This window comes from Oncorhynchus mykiss, chromosome 15 (assembly GCF_057628025.1).
Source record: "Oncorhynchus mykiss isolate SJ-2025 chromosome 15, ASM5762802v1, whole genome shotgun sequence".
NCBI lineage: Eukaryota > Metazoa > Chordata > Actinopteri > Salmoniformes > Salmonidae > Oncorhynchus > Oncorhynchus mykiss.
Window position 1 is genome coordinate 85,789,653 of NC_143036.1, and position 21,294 is coordinate 85,810,946.

The following is a 21,294-nucleotide window of genomic DNA, read 5'->3' on the forward strand; positions in this document are numbered from 1 at the left end:
CTGTCTAAAGATGCATCTGACGACCTCCGGGGGGGGGGGGGGGGGGGTCAGGATGATCTGATCTGTCTAAAGATGCATCTGATCTGTCTAAAGATGTGTGTGTGATGACCTCCAGAGGGGGGCAGGATGATCTGACTGATTGTCTTCACCGGGTCTAAAAATGTGGACAGGATCAGGACAAAGGACACAAGTTAGAACCAGGTATAAACGGGGCTAGGAGCTCTGCCTCATGATTTCCTGCTCTGACAGGTTCTCCACTAGGACCAGCAGAGACACAGAACAGCAGTGGTCTGACAGGTTCTCCACTAGGACCAGAAGAGGGCAGCAGAGACACAGAACAGCAGAGGTCCCCTCCTCCAACCCTGCTCTGACAGGTTCTCCCCTAGGACCAGGTATAAACGGGGCTAGGAGCTCTGCCTCATGATTTCCTGCTCTGACAGGTTCTCCACTAGGACCAGTAGAGACACTAGGTTCTCCATTAGGATCAGAAGAGGGCAGCAGAGACACAGAACAGCAGAGGTCCCCTCCTCCAACCCTGCTCTGACAGGTTCTCCACTAGGACCAGCAGAGACACAGAACAGCAGTGGTCTGACAGGTTCTCCACTAGGACCAGTAGAGACACAGAACAGCAGTGGTCCCCTCCTCCAACCCTGCTCTGACAGGTTCTCCACTAGGACCAGTAGAGACACAGAACACTATTCAATCCCCTCTATTCAACCTCCAGCTGCCTACCCCCTCTATGCAACCTCCAGCTGCCTACCCCCTCTATTCAACCTCCAGCTGTCTACCCTCTCTATTCAACCTCCAGCTGCCTACCCTCTCTATTCAACCTCCAGCTGCCTACCCCCTCTATTCAACCTCCAGCTGCCTACCCCCTCTATTCAACCTCCAGCTGTCTACCCCCTCTATTCAACCTCCAGCTGCCTACCCCCTCTATTCAACCTCCAGCTGCCTACCCCCTCTATTCAACCTCCAGCTGCCTACCCCCTCTATTCAACCTCCAGCTGTCTACCCCCTCTATTCAACCTCCAGCTGTCTACCCCCTCTATTCAACCTGAATTTGTCACAACCCGACTCGTGGGAAGTGAGAAAAGAGCTCTTATCAGACCAGGGCACAAATAATAATAATCAATTTAGCTCTTTATTTAATTAACCATGTTACATATAAAACCCTATTTGTTCATTGAAAATGGTGAATAGATCACCACATATTAATGTTGGGTTGTATTGGAGAGTCTCAGTCTTAAATCATTTTCCACACACAGTCTGTGTCTATTTAGTTTTCATGCTAATGAGGGCCGAGAATCCACTCTCACATAGGTACAGTGGGGCAAAACATTTAATACAGGTAACGAATGGAGGACAGAGGAGCCTCTTAAAGAAGAAGTTACAGGTCTGTGAGAGCCAGAAATCTTGCTTGTTTGTAGCTGACAAAATACTTATTTTCCACCATAATTTGCAAATACATTTATTAAAAATCCTACAATGTGATTTTCTGGATTTTCAGAAGAGAATGTCTTCCTTAATTGACCCCCCATAAACGTAACGGACAAATACCAGGAGCTGTGTCAGGCCCTCCACATCTGTTGACTCATCCAGCTGTAACAGACATATACCAGGACTTGACTCATCCAGCTGTAACAGACATATACCAGGAGCTGTGCCAGGTCTGTTGACTCATCCAGCTGTAACAGACATATACCAGGAGCTGTGTCAGGCCCACCACGTCTGTTGACTCATCCAGCTGTAACAGACATATACCAGGAGCTGTGCCAGGCCCTGTTGACTCATCCAGCTGTAACAGACAAATACCAGGAGCTGTGCCAGGCCCGCTACGTCTGTTGACTCATCCAGCTGTAACAGACATATACCAGGAGCTGTGCCAGGCCCGCTACGTCTGTTGACTCATCCAGCTGTAACAGACATATACCAGGAGCTGTGCCAGGTCTGTTGACCCATCCAGCTGTAACAGACAAATACCAGGAGCTGTGCCAGGTCTGTTGACTCATCCAGCTGTAACATACATATACCAGGAGCTGTGCCAGGCCCTGTTGACTCATCCAGCTGTAACAGACAAATACCAGGAGCTGTGCCAGGCCCGCTACGTCTGTTGACTCATCCAGCTGTAACAGACATATACCAGGAGCTGTGCCAGGCCCGCTACGTCTGTTGACTCATCCAGCTGTAACAGACATATACCAGGAGCTGTGCCAGGTCTGTTGACCCATCCAGCTGTAACAGACATATAATTCACTGGCTTGTATGTGAAGCAGTAATTGTTTCAAAACATCTCCTGCCATGTCACTGATGCGTCGGGAAACAGTGTTGTTTGATGGAGCCATTGTCTGTATAGTTTTTTGGGGCCTTTTCCCCCAGCATTGTCCCAGCCAACAGGAAGAATGAAGTCCTCCACAATAGTATGGGGCTTGCCTGTCCCAGCCACTCCTCCACAATAGTATGGGGCTTGCCTGTCCCAGCCACTTGGTAGCTCCCCATATAAGACGCTTCTAACTCCTTCTTATTAATGGTATCTGTTGCTTTTATACATGTCTTACTACTCAAAAGTCTTGATTTTCACTCAAAAAACTCCTGTGGATTATCTTTCAAATTGACATGTTTTGTTTCTGAATGTCTGTGGAAGAGGGAAGGTTTCCTGTGAGAGAGTAACGGTTAACGTGATTGGATGAGTAACGGTTAACGTGATTGGATGAGTAACGGTTAACGTGATTGGATGAGTAACGGTTAACGTGATTGGATGAGTAACGGTTAACGTGATTGGATGAGTAACGGTTAATGTGATTGGATGTTAATTATTTGACTAGGCTACCTGTATTTGACTTTTATTTCACTGAACAGTAGATGGTCATTGTATTTTTGGCAGTGAAACGAGGCTAATCAGGCAAGAAAAAAAAACAACATTGGACAATATAAACGGACCGTTTGAAAATGTGAATCACATTTGTATTTAGCGTACCCCCGACAGCACCCCGTACCCCAGTTTGGGAACACCTGGACGAATCAACCTTGATCTGGCAGTGTTCCTGTTTGAGGTAAGTTAGTGCTGTGCTGGAACAAACCCCTGCACCCCTTCTCTAGAACCAGGGTTAGTGACCACTGGGGTAACATGTTGTACTACGACTGTGGTCAGATCTCTGTTTTCCCGACAGTACATTTTAAACACCACAAACCAGGAAGTGATTTCAGAATACCGTTAGTTTATTGGACAAAACACCCAGAAATGGAACCGCATAACAAAAAACTACTATCGAAAAATAAAAAAAATGTGCAAAACCATGGAAACATTTTGACAGATTGGAAAGCATCAGAGACTGGCCAATGGATACGGTTGAATTATATGATTGGCAGGTTCGCTGTGTGTGATTAGTCTGACTGTGTAGAGAAACAGGTTAACGGAAGGTAAAGTGGACATTTATTTCTGTAACGTAACTAAATGCACCCTGTAGATAGATATCTATAAGATCAGTTATAATCAACAAGAAACCCTTTGGAATTACACACAAAGTTGATGCTGGTTGATGTGCTGCCATGGCAACACATCAGAAGATGTTCAGTTAAAGCCCTCAGTCTCCCTGACCCCTCCATTGTTTCTTACCGTACCACTAGACTCCTCCCCCTCCATTGTTTCTTGCCGTACCACTAGACTCCTCCCCCTCCACTGTTTCTGGCCGTACCACTAGACTCCTCCCCCTCCACTGTTTCTGACCGTACCACTAGACTCCTCCCCCTCCACTGTTTCTTACCGTACCACTAGACTCCTCCCCCTCCACTGTTTCTGTCCGTACCACTAGACTCCTCCCCCTCCACTGTTTCTGTCCGTACCACTAGACTCCTCCCCCTCCACTGTTTCTGTCCGTACCACTAGACTCCTCCCCCTCCACTGTTTCTGTCCGTACCACTAGACTCCTCCCCCTCCACTGTTTCTGTCCGTACCACTAGACTCCTCCCCCTCCACTGTTACTGTCCGTACCACTAGACTCCTCCCCCTCCACTGTTACTGTCCGTACCACTAGACTCCTCCCCCTCCACTGTTACTGTCCGTACCACTACAGACTCCCCCTCCACTGTTACTGTCCGTACCACTACAGACTCCCCCTCCACTGTTTCTGACCGTACCACTAGACTCCTCCCCCTCCACTGTTTCTGACCGTACCACTAGACTCCTCCCCCTCCACTGTTACTGTCCGTACCACTAGACTCCTCCCCCTCCACTGTTACTGTCCGTACCACTACAGACTCCCCCTCCACTGTTTCTGTCCATACCACTAGACTCCTCCCCCTCCACTGTTTCTGTCCGTACCACTAGACTCCTCCCCCTCCACTGTTTCTGTCCGTACCACTAGACTCCTCCCCCTCCACTGTTTCTGTCCATACCACTACAGACTCCCCCTCCACTGTTTCTGACCGTACCACTAGGGACCCATGTTGGTTGTTTTGGCTCTGTACTCCAGCACTGTGGATTGGAAATGAGACAGTGACTGAGGTTAAAGTGCAGACTGTCAGATTTAATTTGAGGGTATTTTCATCCATATTGGGTGAACCGCTTAGAAATTACACCACTTTTTGTACATAGTCCCCCTATTTTAAGGGACCAAAAGTTTTGGGACAAATTCACTGGTGTATATTAAAGTAGTAGAACATATGTTGTCCCAGATTCTTAGAACACAATGACGACCTCCAGCTGTGACTCTATGAACGTGGATGTCCCAGATTCTTAGAACACAATGACGACCTCCAGCTGGGACTCTAGAAACGTGGAAGTCCCAGATTCTTAGAACACAATGACGACCTCCAGCTGGGACTCTATGAACGTGGATGTCCCAGATTCTTAGAACACAATGACGACCTCCAGCTGGGACTCTATGAACGTGGATGTCCCAGATTCTTAGAACACAATGACGACCTCCAGCTGTGACTCTATGAACGTGGATGTCCCAGATTCTTAGAACACAATGACGACCTCCAGCTGTGACTCTATGAACGTGGATGTCCCAGATTCTTAGAACACAATGACGACCTCCAGCTGTGACTCTATGAACGTGGATGTCCCAGATTCTTAGAACACAATGACGACCTCCAGCTGTGACTCTATGAACGTGGATGTCCCAGATTCTTAGAACACAATGACGACCTCCAGCTGGGACTCTATGAACGTGGATGTCCCAGATTCTTAGAACACAATGACGACCTCCAGCTGGGACTCTATGAACGTGGATGTCCCAGATCCTCCAGCTGTGACTCTATGAACGTGGATGTCCCAGATCCTCCAGCTGGGACTCTATGAACGTGGATGCATTGGCTGGTTGTTTTGGTTATAGAGCAGATCATTTTGTGCCCAATACAAATAATGGTCATTTGGAGTCACTTTTACCTTTTTAAATAAGAATAGAACATGTTTCTGAACACTTCTACATTAAAAGTGGATTAATTCAGGATTATCCGTAACCATGGTAGCATCCACATTAATGTAGAAGCCTTCAGAAACATATTCTATTCTTATATACAATAAAAGTGACTCCAAAATGACCTGTTTCTGGTCCTACTGGGAGAAAGAGGAACAACCAGAATGGTTTCTAGTCCTACTGGGAGAAAGAGGAACAACCGAAATGGTTTCTAGTCCTACTGATAGAAAGAGGAACAACCAGAATGGTTTCTAGTCCTACTGGAAGAAAGAGGAACAACCGAAATGGTTTCTAGTCCTACTGGGAGAAAGAGGAACAACCGAAATGGTTTCTAGTCCTACTGGGAGAAAGAGGAACAACCAGAATGGTTTCTAGTCCTACTGGGAGAAAGAGGAACAACCAAAATGGTTTCTAGTCCTACTGGGAGAAAGAGGAACAATAGGTATGGTTTCTAGTCCTACTGGGAGAAAGAGGAACAATAGGTATGGTTTCTAGTCCTACTGGGAGAAAGAGGAACAACCAGAATGGTTTCTAGTCCTACTGGGAGAAAGAGGAACAATAGGTATGGTTTCTAGTCCTACTGTAGCAGGTCAAGACTTGTTAATTATTTGAAAAACAGCTGATTTGAGGTAATTGATTTTCCTCACGTAATTAACAAACACAACATGTAAAATTAAAATCAGTCAAACAATGTCTTAAAATAACCAATCAATGGGTGATACTGTGTCCAAACACAGGGTGTTGTGTACAGACTGTTAAAAGTGCTTTACTTTTAAAAAGAGTTTACAGAAGGTCCCCCTCCAACCCCTACAGGGCTGAGGTCTCAGACACTAGGGAACAGCAGCACGGGCTCAGACAGCCCTCCTCTCCTCCTGCTCTTCTCATTTCAGGCCCGTCTCAGCCTGTTGCGCCGGTGGCTCCTGTTGCTGAACATCAGGTGAGGGTCAAACGTATATCTGCAGAGAGAAGAACAGAGGGGTGGTTAGTTCTGGGTGGTCTGGGGAGAGGGTTAGAGCTGGGTGGTCTGGGGAGAGGGTTAGAGCTGGGTGGTCTGGGGAGAGGGTTAGAGCTGGGTGGTCTGGGGAGAGGAGAGGGGGGGGGTTAGAGCTGGGTGGTCTGGGGAGAGGAGAGGGGTGGGGGGCTAGAGCTGGGTGGTCTGTATAGAGGAGAGGAGAGGGGGGGGGGGGGGGGGGGGTAGAGCTGGGTGGTTGGTCAGTGTACCGTGCATCGTAGACCCCAGGGGTCCTACAGGACTGTCCAGAACAGGACTGGAGCATCATCAGTCTGTGGTTCATCTTCTCCAGGACTTCCTGGTCGATGGTCTTAGCCAGGTTAATGAGCTGGTAGGGGTCAACTGTAATGTTATATACCTCCACAAACACCTGGGGAACACAGAGAGAGAGTTAGTTATTACTAATGACCTGGTAGGGGTCTACTGTAATGTTATACACCTGGGGAACACAGAGTTAGTTATTATTATTAGTTATTACTATTAGTAATAGTTATTACTATTTACTGTTAATTTTTGTTGTTTTTCACTTTATATATTCACTTTGTATGTTGTCTACCTCACTTGCTTTGGCAATGTTAACACATGTTTCCCATGCCAATAAAGCCCTTGAATTGAATTGAATTGAGTTAGTTATTACTAATGACCTGGTAGGGGTCTACTGTAATGTTAAACACCTGGGGAACACAGAGAGAGAGTTAGTTATTACTAATGACCTGGTAGGGGTCTACTGTAATGTTATACACCTGGGGAACACAGAGAGAGATATTAGCTGGTGAGACATGTCTACACATCCCTAGTGACTAAACAGTTCTCTCCCTTTTACCTCGTTGTCATCAAACTCGCAGTACTGGAGGTTGGCAGAGGGGGCGACGGTACGAACGCAGGCGTACGTGTTGTTGAAGGAGTCCTCACACACACAGTCAGGGAAACATACGGAGACCCCAGGACCCAGCAGGGGGCAGGCGGGATCAGACACATTAGACCCCTCCCCTTCATACTCCACCAGGAAGTCTGTTCTCCACGTAGTGCTGTTCACAGATCCCTCCTGACACAGAGAATACACACACCAGTTAAACACTGATCCCTCCTGACACAGAGAATACACACAACTGCCACCATGTCTAGGCTACGTTGCGCTAGGCTATGTTGCGCTAGGCTACGTTGCGCTAGGCTACTAGGCTACGTTGCGCTAGGCTACTAGGCTACGTTGCACTAGGCTACGTTGCGCTAGGCTACTAGGCTACGTTGCACTAGGCTACGTTGCGCTAGGCTACTAGGCTACGTTGCACTAGGCTACGTTGCGCTAGGCTACTAGGCTGCATTGCGTTAGGCTACTAGGCTACATTGCGCTAGGCTACTAGGCTACGTTGCGCTAGGCTACTAGGCTACATTGCGCTAGGCTACTAGGCTGCATTGCGTTAGGCTACTAGGCTACATTGCGCTAGGCTACTAGGCTACGTTGCGCTAGGCTACTAGGCTACATTGCGCTAGGCTACTAGGCTACATTGCGCTAGGCTACGTTGTGCTAGGCTACGTTGTGCAAGGCTACGTTGTGCAAGGCTACGTTGTGCAAGGCTACGTTGTGCAAGGCTACTAGGCTGCGTTGTGCTAGGCTACTGGGTTGACGTTGTACTAGGTGTTATATATAGTATAGTGTGTTCTGTATGGGTTCTCACCAGTACAGACAGGAAGGACATGACGTTGCACTAGGTGTGATATATAGTATAGTGGGTTCTGTATGGGTTCTCACCAGTACAGACAGGAAGGACATGACGTTGTACTATGTGTTATGGATAGTATTGTGGGTTCTCACCAGTACAGACAGGAAGGACATGACGTTGTACTATGTGTTATATATAGTATAGTGGGTTCTCACCAGTACAGACAGGAAGGACATGCCATCCATGGTAGTCTTGCTGACGTTGTAACCGGCCATGTCCAGGATGGTAGGACCCAGGTCAACGTTCTGGACCGCCAGCCCGGTGGTCTGGTTAGGCTTGATGTTGGGCCCTCGGATCAGCAGAGGAACTCTTATATCAGACTCATACAGCTGCCTCTTATCCAGGGGGAGAGAGAACTGACCTGGGGGGGTGGGAGGAGGAGAGGGGGGGGTCAGCGGAGTGGTATCCAGGGGGAGAGAGAACTGACCTGGGGGGGTGGGAGGAGGAGAGGGGGGGTCAGCGGAGTGGTATCCAGTGGGAGAGAGAACTGACCTGGGGGGGTGGGAGGAGGAGAGGGGGGGTCAGCGGAGTGGTATCCAGGGGGAGAGAGAACTGACCTGGGGGGGGGGGGGGGGGGGGGGGTCAGCAGAGTGGTAGCTATCCTCTTAGGAGGGGTGGAGCTTTACTTTTCTGAAGGCAGTGTATGTGTTGTGTACCTGCGTCAGGTGTGTTGTGTACCTGCGTCAGGTGTGTTGTGTACCTGCGTCAGGTGTGTTGTGTACCTGCGTCAGGTGTGTTGTGTACCTGTGTCAGGTGTGTTGTGTACCTGTGTGGTATCCGTTGTCTGAGGTAAAGATGATGTAAGTGTTGTCCAGTTCCCCTCTGACCTCTAACCTCTTCACCACCTTCTCCACCAAGTCATCCACTGACAGCAGAGTACGCCACCTAGTGGGGGGGGAGGGCAAACATTACTCAAAGGATAGGGGGGGATACATTATAACTCATAAAGGATAGGGGGGGATACATTATAACTCAAAGGATACATTATAACTCATAAAGGATAGGGGGGTGTTGTGAGAGAAGATGGGAGGAGAGAGAAGAGGAGGTACTACTAACCGTTTCCTGTAGGCCTCGTCCAGCAACTCGATAGAGGAGTTGGTCATGGGAGTCTTGGCCTGTCTGATCAGCCAGTGCTTGTCCTGGAGAAGGTCATTATGGGAAAGACAGAGCACTAATTAACTGGTAGGTCTCTGTGGTGTGTTGAGAGGTCAGACGTGGCCATCAGACAGTGGGAAAGGAGAGGGGATACCTAGTCTGAAAGCACTGAAATGTGTCTTCAGCATTTAACCCAACCCCTTAATCCACGTCAACGACATCAGCTCCCGTAAAGCATTATTGTTAGGGGTAACTGCCTTGCTCAAGAGAAGAACGTCTCGGGGGTTCGAACCAGAAACCTTTCGATTACTGGCCCTACGCTAGGCTACACGTCACCCCTAAAACGGTAGAGAGAACGAAGAGACGGTGTGGTGTGGTTGGTGTGGTGTGGTATGGTTGGTGTGTGGTATGGTATGGTTGGTGTGGTATGGTTGTTGTGGTGTGGTATGTGTGGTGTGGTGTGGTATGGTTGGTGTATGGTTGGTGTGTGGTATGGTTGGTGTGGTTGGTGTGGTGTGGTATGGTTGGTGTGTGGTATGGTTGTTGTGGTGTGGTTGGTGTGTGGTATGGTTGGTGTGGTTGGTGTGGTGTGGTATGGTTGGTGTGGTATGGTTGGTATGGTTGGTGTGGTATGGTTGGTGTGGTATGGTTGGTGTGGTATGGTTGGTGTGGTATGGTGTGGTGTGGTAGGTGTGATTGGTATGGTTGGTGTGGTGTGGTGTGGTATGGTTGGTGTGTGGTATGGTTGGTGTGTGGTTGGTGTGGTGTGGTTGGTGTGGTTGGTATGGTTGGTGTGTAGTGTGGTATGGTTGGTGTGTAGTGTGGTATGGTTGGTGTGTGGTATGGTTGGTGTGTGGTATGGTTGGTGTGGTGTGGTATGGTTGGTGTGGTGTGGTATGGTTGGTGTGGTGTGGTTGTTGTGGTGTGGTATGGTTGGTGTGGTGTGGTGTGGTATGGTTGGTGTGGTGTGGTATGGTTGGTGTGGTGTGGTATGGTTGGTGTGGTATGGTTGGTGTGGTTTGGTTGGTGTGGTATGGTTGGTGTGGTATGGTTGGTGTGTGGTATGGTTGGTGTGGTTGGTGTGGTTGGTGTGTGGTATGGTTGGTGTGGTTGGTATGGTTGGTGTGTGGTATGGTTGGTGTGTGGTATGGTTGGTGTGGTGTGGTGTGGTATGGTTGGTGTGTGGTATGGATGGTGTGTGGTTGGTGTGGTGTGGTATGGTTGGTGTGGTGTGGTATTGTTGGTGTGTGGTGTGGTATGGTTGGTGTGGTTGGTATGGTTGGTGTGGTTGGTGTGTGGTATGGTTGGTGTGGTGTGGTATGGTTGTTGTGGTGTGGTATGGTTGGTGTGTGGTATGGTTGGTGTGGTATGGTATGGTTGGTATGGTTGGTGTGGTGTGGTTGTTGTGGTGTGGTATGGTTGGTGTGGTGTGGTATGGTTGGTGTGGTGTGGTGTGGTATGGTTGGTGTGTGGTGTGGTTGGTGTGGTGTGGTGTGGTATGGTTGGTGTGGTGTGGTTGTTGTGGTGTGGTATGGTTGGTGTGGTGTGGTATGGTTGGTGTGGTGTGGTGTGGTATGGTGGGTGTGTGGTGTGGTTGGTGTGGTGTGGTTGTGGTGTGGTAGGTGTGGTGTGGTATGGTTGGTGTGTGGTATGGTTGGTGTGTGGTTGGTGTGGTGTGGTATGGTTGGTGTGGTATGGTTGGTGTGGTGTGGTGTGTGGTGTGGTAGGTGTGGTGTGGTATGGTTGGTATGGTTGGTGTGTGGTATGGTTGGTGTGGTGTGGTTGGTGTGGTATGGTTGGTGTGTGGTGTGGTATGGTTGGTGTGGTGTGGTAGGTGTGGTGTGGTGTGGTTGGTGTGGTGTGGTATGGTTGGTATGGTTGGTGTGGTGTGGTTGGTGTGGTGTGGTAGGGTAGGTGTGGTGTGGTAGGGTTGGTGTGGTTGGTATGGTTGGTGTGGGGTATGGTTGGTGTGGGGTATGGTTGGTGTGGTATGGTTGGTGTGTGGTGTGGTATGGTTGGTGTGGTTGGTGTGGTGTGGTATGGTTGGTGTGGTATGGTTGGTGTGGTATGGTATGGTTGGTGTGGTATGGTTGGTGTGGTATGGTATGGTTGGTGTGGTATGGTTGGTGTGGTGTGGTTGGTGTGGTGTGGTATGGTTGGTGTGGTGTGGTATGGTTGGTGTGGTGTGGTTGGTGTGGTGTGGTAGGGTAGGTGTGGTGTGGTAGGGTAGGTGTGGTTGGTATGGTTGGTGTGGGGTATGGTTGGTGTGTGGTGTGGTATGGTTGGTGTGGTTGGTGTGGTGTGGTATGGTTGGTGTGGTATGGTATGGTTGGTGTGGTATGGTATGGTTGGTGTGGTATGGTATGGTTGGTGTGGTTGGTGTGGTGTGGTATGGTTGGTGTGGTGTGGTTGGTGTGGTGTGGTTGGTGTGGTGTGGTGTGGTATGGTTGGTGTGGTGTGGTATGGTTGGTGTGGTATGGTATGGTTGGTGTGGTATGGTATGGTTGGTGTGGTTGGTGTGGTGTGGTATGGTGTGTGTGGTGTGGTATGGTTGGTGTGGTGTGGTATGGTTGGTGTGGTGTGGTATGGTTGGTGTGGTATGGTATGGTAGGTGTGGTATGGTATGGTTGGTGTGGTATGGTATGGTTGGTGTGGTGTGGTTGGTGTGGTGTGGTATGGTTGGTGTGGTGTGGTATGGTTGGTGTGGTGTGGTTGGTGTGGTGTGGTAGGGTTGGTGTGGTTGGTGTGTGGTGTGGTATGGTTGGTGTGGTGGTATGGTTGGTGTGGTGTGGTTGTTGTGGTGTGGTATGGTTGGTGTGGTGTGGTATGGTTGGTGTGGTGTGGTGTGGTATGGTGGGTGTGTGGTGTGGTTGGTGTGGTAGGTGTGGTGTGGTATGGTTGGTGTGTGGTATGGTTGGTGTGTGGTTGGTGTGGTGTGGTATGGTTGGTGTGGTATGGTTGGTGTGGTGTGGTGTGTGGTGTGGTAGGTGTGGTGTGGTATGGTTGGTGTGGTTGGTATGGTTGGTGTGTGGTATGGTTGGTGTGGTGTGGTTGGTGTGGTATGGTTGGTGTGTGGTGTGGTATGGTTGGTGTGGTGTGGTAGGTGTGGTGTGGTGTGGTTGGTGTGGTGTGGTATGGTTGGTATGGTTGGTGTGGTGTGGTTGGTGTGGTGTGGTAGGGTAGGTGTGGTGTGGTAGGGTTGGTGTGGTTGGTATGGTTGGTGTGGGGTATGGTTGGTGTGGGGTATGGTTGGTGTGGTATGGTTGGTGTGTGGTGTGGTATGGTTGGTGTGGTTGGTGTGGTATGGTTGGTGTGGTATGGTTGGTGTGGTATGGTTGGTGTGGTATGGTATGGTTGGTGTGGTATGGTTGGTGTGGTGTGGTTGGTGTGGTGTGGTATGGTTGGTGTGGTGTGGTATGGTTGGTGTGGTGTGGTTGGTGTGGTGTGGTAGGGTAGGTGTGGTGTGGTAGGGTAGGTGTGGTTGGTATGGTTGGTGTGGGGTATGGTTGGTGTGTGGTGTGGTATGGTTGGTGTGGTTGGTGTGGTGTGGTATGGTTGGTGTGGTATGGTATGGTTGGTGTGGTATGGTATGGTTGGTGTGGTATGGTATGGTTGGTGTGGTGTGGTTGGTGTGGTATGGTTGGTGTGGTGTGGTTGGTGTGGTGTGGTATGGTTGGTGTGGTGTGGTATGGTTGGTGTGGTATGGTATGGTTGGTGTGGTTGGTGTGGTGTGGTATGGTGTGTGTGGTGTGGTATGGTTGGTGTGGTGTGGTATGGTTGGTGTGGTATGGTATGGTAGGTGTGGTATGGTATGGTTGGTGTGGTATGGTATGGTTGGTGTGGTATGGTTGGTGTGGTGTGGTTGGTGTGGTGTGGTATGGTTGGTGTGGTGTGGTATGGTTGGTGTGGTGTGGTTGGTGTGGTGTGGTAGGGTAGGTGTGGTGTGGTAGGGTTGGTGTGGTTGGTATGGTTGGTGTGGGGTATGGTTGGTGTGTGGTGTGGTATGGTTGGTGTGGTTGGTGTGGTGTGGTATGGTTGGTGTGGTGTGGTATGGTTGGTGTGGTATGGTATGGTTGGTGTGGTATGGTATGGTTGGTGTGGTGTGGTGTGGTATGGTTGGTGTGGTGTGGTATGGTTGGTGTGGTATGGTTGGTGTGGTATGGTGTGTGTGGTGTGGTATGGTTGGTGTGGTGTGGTATGGTTGGTGTGGTATGGTATGGTAGGTGTGGTATGGTATGGTTGGTGTGGTATGGTATGGTTGGTGTGGTATGGTTGGTGTGGTGTGGTATGGTTGGTGTGGTGTGGTATGGTTGGTGTGGTGTGGTAGGGTAGGTGTGGTGTGGTAGGGTTGGTGTGGTTGGTATGGTTGGTGTGGGGTATGGTTGGTGTGTGGTGTGGTATGGTTGGTGTGGTTGGTGTGGTGTGGTATGGTTGGTGTGGTGTGGTATGGTTGGTGTGGTATGGTTGGTGTGGTATGGTATGGTTGGTGTGGTGTGGTTGGTGTGGTGTGGTTTGGTATGGTTGGTGTGGTGTGGTTGGTGTGGTGTGGTGTGGTATGGTTGGTGTGGTGTGGTGTGGTATGGTTGGTGTGGTATGGTGTGGTATGGTGTGGTTGGTGTGGTGTGGTATGGTTGGTGTGGTTGTTTCCATGTTTGGAGCCTACCTTCCCATGGACGTTGAAGTTGGGGTCTCGAGGGGCCTTGAGGTCCTTGAAGCGGTCCTGGTACTGCGGGGCGGGGGTCCAGGGGGCGTGGGGGGCGGGGGTCGAAACCATCATGAAAAACGGACGGTAGTTAGACTTATACTGGAGGAAGTCTAGAGACATGTTGGTCTGGAGAGGACAGAAACAGAGGTAGTTAGACTGGAGGAAGTCTAGAGAGGACAGAGACAGAGGTAGTTAGACTGGAGGAAGTCTAGAGAGGACAGAAACAGAGGTAGTTAGACTGGAGGAAGTCTAGAGAGGACAGAGACAGAGGTAGTTAGACTGGAGGAAGTCTAGAGAGGACAGAGACAGAGGTAGTTAGACTAGAGGAAGTCTAGAGAGGACAGAGACAGAGGTAGTTAGACTGGAGGAAGTCTAGAGAGGACAGAGACAGAGGTAGTTAGACTGGTGTTGATCCCAGACTGATGCTGTAGTGATCAGACCAGGAGTTAGTGGACAGAGATAGAGGTGGTTAGACAGGATATGTTCTGTGTCCTTCAGTAGGACTACTAGCAGGTCTTCTTACCAGTACGTCTGTCAGGTAGTCTTCACTGTAGTTCCCTCCATGCTTCTTAGGCTTCCCATTCACAGACAGTGTGTAGTTGTAGTACCTAGAGTTCCTCTCCTGAATAGAACACAGACAGTGTGTAGTTGTAGTACCGAGAGTTCCTATCCTGAATAGAACAGACAGTGTAGGTCCTAGAGTTCCTATCCTGAATAGAACAGACAGTGTAGGTCCTAGAGTTCCTCTCCTGAATAGAACAGACAGTGTAGGTCCTAGAGTTCCTCTCCTGAATAGAACACAGACAGTGTGTAGTTGTAGTACCGAGAGTTCCTCTCCTGAATAGAACACAGACAGTGTAGGTCCTAGAGTTCCTCTCCTGAATAGAACACAGACAGTGTAGTACCTAGAGTTCCTCTACTGAATAGAACAGACAGTGTAGTACCTAGAGTTCCTCTCCTGAATAGAACACAGACAGTGTAGTACCTAGAGTTCCTCTCCTGAATAGAACACAGACAGTGTAGTACCGAGAGTTCCTCTCCTGAATAGAACAGACAGTGTAGTACCTAGAGTTCCTCTCCTGAATAGAACAGACAGTGTAGTACCTAGAGTTCCTCTCCTGAATAGAACACAGACAGTGTAGTACCTAGAGTTCCTCTCCTGAATAGAACACAGACAGTGTAGTACCGAGAGTTCCTCTCCTGAATAGAACACAGACAGTGTAGTACCTAGAGTTCCTCTCCTGAATAGAACACAGACAGTGTAGTACCTAGAGTTCCTCTACTGAATAGAACAGACAGTGTAGTACCTAGAGTTCCTCTCCTGAATAGAACAGACAGTGTAGTACCTAGAGTTCCTCTCCTGAATAGAACACAGACAGTGTAGGTCCTAGAGTTCCTCTCCTGAATAGAACACAGACAGTGTATCTATGTCACTACAGTATTTTAATATTATTAAATGAATAAGTGAAGGAGATAAAGTTGACCGTCGTATCTAGATTCAGTAGACTAGAGGAGATAAAGTTGTCTGTCGTGTTTCTGCCGGAACATTCTCAACTTCCCCCTGATCCTGACCTTTAGTGACCTCTAACCTCAGTTACCCTTGCAGATATAGTAAACCAGGTATGTCAACAATCTTTGATTGATGTGATTTTCCTTCCCAGAGGAAAAACCAGGCCAGAGCGAGCAGCAGACGCAGCATCGTTGATTAATGATGGAGTCAGGAATACTGGCAGAAATAGGTCTCTGGGGGTCAAAGTGGACCATTAGATTAGACTCACTAGACTGCTGAGGTGACATGTTGTTCTCACCAGAGTCTAGACTGATGTTGTGACGTTAGTAATATAGTGTATAAATGTAGTCTCACCAGTCCGATCCAGTAGTCCCATCCCAGAGGAACGTGCTCCACTCCTCCTGCATCTGGGTTCCCATACTGAAACAGAGACAGTTTCCATACTGAGACCGTTTCCATACTGAAACAGAGACAGTTTCCATACTGAGACAGAGACAGTTTCCATACGGAGACCGTTTCCATACTGAAACAGAGACAGTTTCCATACTGAATCCCATGTATAGTCAGTTTCCATACTGAATCACATGTATAGTCAGTTTCCATACTGAACCACATGTATAGCCAGTTTCCATACTGAATCACATGTATAGTCAGTTTCCATACTGAACCACATGTATAGTCAGTTTCCATACCAAACCACATGTATAGTCAGTTTCCATACTGAGACAGAGTCAGTTTCCATACTAAACCACATGTATAGTCAGTTTCCATACTGAGACAGAGTCAGTTTCCATACTAAACCACATGTATAGTCAGTTTCCATACTAAACCACATGTATAGTCAGTTTCCATACTGAGACAGAGTCAGTTTCCATACTAAACCACATGTATAGTCAGTTTCCATACTAAACCACATGTATAGTCAGTTTCCATACTAAACCACATGTATAGTCAGTTTCCATACTGAGACAGAGTCAGTTTCCATACTAAACCACATGTATAGCCAGTTTCCATACTGAGACAGAGTCAGTTTCCATACTAAACCACATGTATAGTCAGTTTCCATACTAAACCACATGTATAGTCAGTTTCCATACTAAATCACATGTATAGCCAGTTTCCATACAAAATCACATGTATAGTCAGTTTCCATACTAAATCACATGTATAGTCAGTTTCCATACTAAACCACATGTATAGCCAGTTTCCATACTAAATCACATGTATAGTCAGTTTCCATACCAAACCACATGTATAGCCAGTTTCCATACTGAGACACAGAGTCAGTTTCCATACTAAATCACATGTATAGCCAGTTTCCATACTGAAACACAGAGTCAGAGAGCCAGAGACAGAAAGAGAGTCAGTTCACAGGGTGACTTCCTCTACATAGATGCATAGTGTGTGACTCAGTGGTTAGGGTTGGGGGTTAGAGGGTTAGGAACAGACAGGAAGTTAGGGTTAGGGTAAGGGAAGGGTTAGGGTCAGGGTTAGGGACATAGGAACAGACAGAGAGGGTTAGGGAAGGGTTAGGGTCGGGGTTAGGGTTAGGGACATAGGAACAGACAGAGGGTTAGGGTTAGGGAAGGGTTAGGGTTAGAGGGTTAGGAACAGACAGGAAGTTAGGGTTAGGGTAAGGGAAGGGTTAGGGTTAGGGTCAGGGTTAGGGTTAGGGACATAGGAACAGACAGAGAGGGTTAGGGTTAGTGTTAGGGTCAGGGACATAGGAACAGACGGAGAGGGTTAGGGTTAGAGGGTTAGGAACAGACAGAGTACTGCGACTCTGAGATAAAGACATTCAGACAGAGAGTTAGGGACATATATCTTTACTTCCTCTACATAGAGTGTGACTCAGTGGTAAGGGTTAGGAACAGACAGAGAGTTAGGGACATAGGAACAGACAGGAACAGACCGGGTGACTAGGAACATACATGACGATGCTGTCTAGTGTAACCTACATACATGACGATGCTGTCTAGTGTAACCGACATACATGACGATGCTGTCTAGTGTAACCTACATACATGACGATGCTGTCTAGTGTAACCTACATACATGACGATGCTGTCTAGTGTAACCTACATACATGACAGGACATGACGATGCTGTCTAGTGTAACCTACATACATGACAGGACATGACGATGCTGTCTAGTGTAACCTACATACATGACATGATGCTGTCTAGTGTAACCTACATACATGACAGGACATGACAATGCTGTCTAGTGTAACCTACATACATGACATGATGCTGTCTAGTGTAACCTACATACATGACAGGACATGATGCTGTCTAGTGTAACCTACATACATGACATGACATGATGCTGTCTAGTGTAACCTACATACATGACAGGACATGATACTGTGAAGATGCTGTGTGTGGTATGGTTGTGGCATACTGTCATATTGCTGAAGACTTGTCCAAAGTAAATGCTGTTTTGAATTGAATAACCTGGTTGAGGTGCTTCCCAGTGTAGAAGGTCTGGTAGACAGCGTAGGGTTAGTGGTAGAGTTAGGTGGTAGAGTTGGTGAGGTATATCTACCTGGTTGAGGTACTTCCCAGCGAAGAAGGTCTGGTAGCCAGCATAGGCCTGCAGTAGAGCAGGGAAGGTCTTGGGCTCCTGGGTCTTCTGCCAGGCCGTGCTGCTGCAGTTCCCCTCCAGAGTGTTGTTGATCACATGGTGGTTATGAGGATACTTTCCTGTTAGGATGCTGGCTCTGCTGGGACAGCACAGTGGGCTGGCTACAAACTGGGATAAACACAACAACATACTCCCATCAGCATGTCTCATGGTGCAGTGCAACTACACTCATTCATCTCCTGTCCTGCCCCTGAAACCCTCATCATGCATTCATCTCCCATCCTGCCCCTGAAACCCTCATCATGCATTCATCTCCCGTCCTGCCCCTGAAACCCTCATCATGCATTCATCTCCCCATCCTGCCCCTGAAACCCTCATCATGCATTCATCTCCCGTCCTGCCCCTGAAACCCTCATCATGCATTCATCTCCCATCCTGCCCCTGAAACCCTCATCATGCATTCATCTCCCGTCCTGCCCCTGAAACCCTCATCATGCATTCATCTCCCCATCCTGCCCCTGAAACCCTCATCATGCATTCATCTCCTGTCCTGCCCCTGAAACCCTCATCTCCCATCCTGCCCCTGAAACCCTCATCATGCATTCATCTCCCATCCTGCCCCTGAAACCCTCATCATGCATTCATCTCCTCCAGAAGGAACCTGCAGGTAAGCATTTGGTTGGACGATGACCAGGATACTCACAGCGTTGGAGACCAACTCTAACCCCTAGCCCTGAACAGGATACTCACAGCGTTGGAGACCAACCCTAACCCTGAACAGGATACTCACAGCATTGGAGACCAACCCTAACCCTGACCAGGATACTCACAGCGTTGGAGACCAACCCTAACCCCTAACACTGAACATGATACTCACAGCGTTGGAGACCAACCCTAACCCCTAACCCTGACCAGGATACTCACAGCGTTGGAGACCAACCCTAACCCTGAACAGGATACTCACAGCGTTGGAGACCAACCCTAACCCCTAACCCTGACCAGGATACTCACAGCGTTGGAGACCAACCCTAACACTGAACATGATACTCACAGCGTTGGAGACCAACCCTAACCCCTAACCCTGACCAGGATACTCACAGCGTTGGAGACCAACCCTAACCCTGAACAGGATACTCACAGCGTTGAGACCAACCCTAACCCCTAACCCTGAACAGGATACCCACAGCGTTGGAGACCAACCCTAACCAGGATATTCACAGCGTTGGAGACCAACCCTAACCCCTAACCCTGAACAGGATACTCACAGCGTTGGAGACCAACCCTAACCCCTAACACTGAACATGATACTCACAGCGTTGGAGACCAACCCTAACCCCTAACCCTGAACAGGATACTCACAGCGTTGGAGACCAACCCTAACCCTGAACAGGATACTCACAGCGTTGGAGACCAACCCTAACCCTGAACAGGATACTCACAGCGTTGGAGACCAACCCTAACCCTGAACAGGATACTCACAGCGTTGGAGACCAACCCTAACCCCTAACCCTGAACAGGATACTCACAGCGTTGGAGACCAACCCTAACAAGATACTCACAGCGTTGGAGACCAACCCTAATCCCTAACCCTGAACAAGATACTCACAGCGTTGGAGACCAACCCTAACCCCTAACCCTGAACAGGATACTCACAGCGTTGGAGACCAACCCTAACCCCTAACCCTGAACAGGATACTCACAGCGTTGGAGACCAACCCTAACCCCTAACCCTGAACAGGATACTCACAGCGTTGGAGACCAACCCTAACCCCTAACCCTGAACAGGATACTCACAGCGTTGGAGACCAACCCTAACCCTGAACAGGATACTCACAGCGTTGGAGACCAACCCTAACCCTGAACAGGATACTCACAGCGTTGGTAAAGGTGATCCCTGCTTCACCAATCAGTTTCTTGGTCTTGTTCAGTGGGGTCTGAAGAAACACAATGCGTGTTTTAGAATGGATGTCCCATCCTGAAACCTCAGCTCACAGACACACCTGTCCCGGTAATTTATTTCACACTGATCTGGCATCAACATCTGGCGGTTCTAAACTTTACAATAATAACAATCTGAAAAATGTACCTGGATTACAGCATCAAACAGTATCATAAGATTCTCCTGGCCAGACTTCTAGTATACCTACTGAGCATACTGAACTAGTTCAGACTGGCTGCCAAAGACCTGGACTGTGAGAGCAGGGCCCTGCTAAACAATAAGGTGAGAATAGAACCTACTGAAAACATGTCTGCCTTGGGATTTAGGCTAGTTTAGAGAGGAGGAACTGATCACGGGTTTATGAAGGGCCCAGTCCATCAGCTTTAGCTATTGCTGTAGTCGTGTGTATCAAGACTCTCAGAAGTAGGATTGCTGATCAGGGATCAGGTCCATGTAATATTATCCATTATGGAAGAACATCTAAACTGATCAGGGATCAGCAGGACTCCTGACATTTGACACATCCAGTCATGATATGATTGTTCTGTAGGCTGGTGAGATCGGGGACATGATTAGGCTAGGCAGGCTTGAGGGGGTAGATAACCTAGCAGGTCATGATCAACTTTTGCAAAACAACAACACACCCTCAACATAGCTGGGCTATATGTGATGGCTATCTATGTATCTAACTAACTCCGCAGCCTAACCGTTAACTAAAGGTAAACACTGCGCGCAATCAGCCCATAGCAGTTCCAACCTAACGTTAGTTCTTCAAACACACCACCAATATATTAAACTAATGTTGTAAAGTGATTTACCATGCCCCCAATAACGACATCCAGGTCATCGGTGAGGATCAAAACAACGTTGGGTCTGTGATACCACTTGGCAACGACACAGCAGCGGTTATTCAACAGCAAGGTGACGCAGATTAAGAGACAATTCAATAACGTTGGCAGATTTAACCGAATCGAGGTCATGTTTCACTGTGAAATTAAAGACGGTGTCTTCTCGCTGCGACTCCTAAATTGATAAAAGCGTGAAACGTAGTTAGGAAAATGCTCCTGTGAGGGGGTTAGAATGACTCCGTTGTAAAGTACGCACGAATAAGTAAGCGCTTTCGGGTCACGGATTTGTATACACCTTCAGAATAAGAGTCAAATCAAGCTTTATTTATACAGCACATTTCAGACAGAATGCAACGCAGTGGAGTACCATAGTATGAGTCATATTACCCATAAAACCTAGTGGTCAAACAAGGAAATAGTTCCAGTCATTTTTCCATCATTCATTTTTCCCATAAGA

General features: G+C 48.4%; 1 protein-coding gene across 6 annotated transcripts; it reads right to left on the bottom strand.

Annotated features, from left to right (window-relative positions):
• Window positions 1-3,195: 3,195 nt before the first annotated feature.
• gnsa (glucosamine (N-acetyl)-6-sulfatase a) lies at window positions 3,196-21,206 on the bottom strand. 6 transcript variants are annotated; one of them, XR_016486518.1, is made up of 13 exons: window positions 20,808-21,206; window positions 19,925-19,984; window positions 18,012-18,218; window positions 15,818-15,883; window positions 14,477-14,575; window positions 13,912-14,079; window positions 9,210-9,292; window positions 8,920-9,038; window positions 8,309-8,514; window positions 7,256-7,477; window positions 6,642-6,802; window positions 5,431-6,376; window positions 3,196-5,389 (listed from the first exon to the last, which is right to left on the bottom strand). XR_016486518.1 is itself a non-coding variant. In XM_090199210.1 (12 exons), exons 1-12 carry the CDS (start codon window positions 20,967-20,969, stop codon window positions 6,307-6,309), a joined length of 1,623 nt encoding a protein of 540 aa, XP_090055336.1. In that variant the 5' UTR covers window positions 20,970-21,206; the 3' UTR covers window positions 3,196-6,306. The 6 variants fall into 6 exon arrangements, 2 of the variants coding, with proteins under 2 accessions (XP_090055336.1, XP_090055337.1); XR_016486520.1 differs by having other exon boundaries at window positions 3,196-5,130; window positions 5,207-6,376; XR_016486519.1 differs by having other exon boundaries at window positions 3,196-4,365; window positions 4,439-6,376.
• Window positions 21,207-21,294: the final 88 nt, after the last annotated feature.

What these genes read in the sequence shown, in the direction of transcription:
- gnsa (XM_090199210.1), bottom strand. Translation starts at nt 20,969, where the DNA reads ATGACCTCGATTCGGTTAAATCTGCCAACGTTATTGAATTGTCTCTTA. An exon ending in GGGACTACTGGATCGGACTG is followed by an intron (nt 14,576 to 15,817) that starts GTGAGACTACAT and finishes TGTTCTATTCAG; the next exon opens with GAGAGGAACTCTAGGTACTA. An exon ending in ACTTCAACGTCCATGGGAAG is followed by an intron (nt 9,293 to 13,911) that starts GTAGGCTCCAAA and finishes GACCTTCTCCAG; the next exon opens with GACAAGCACTGGCTGATCAG.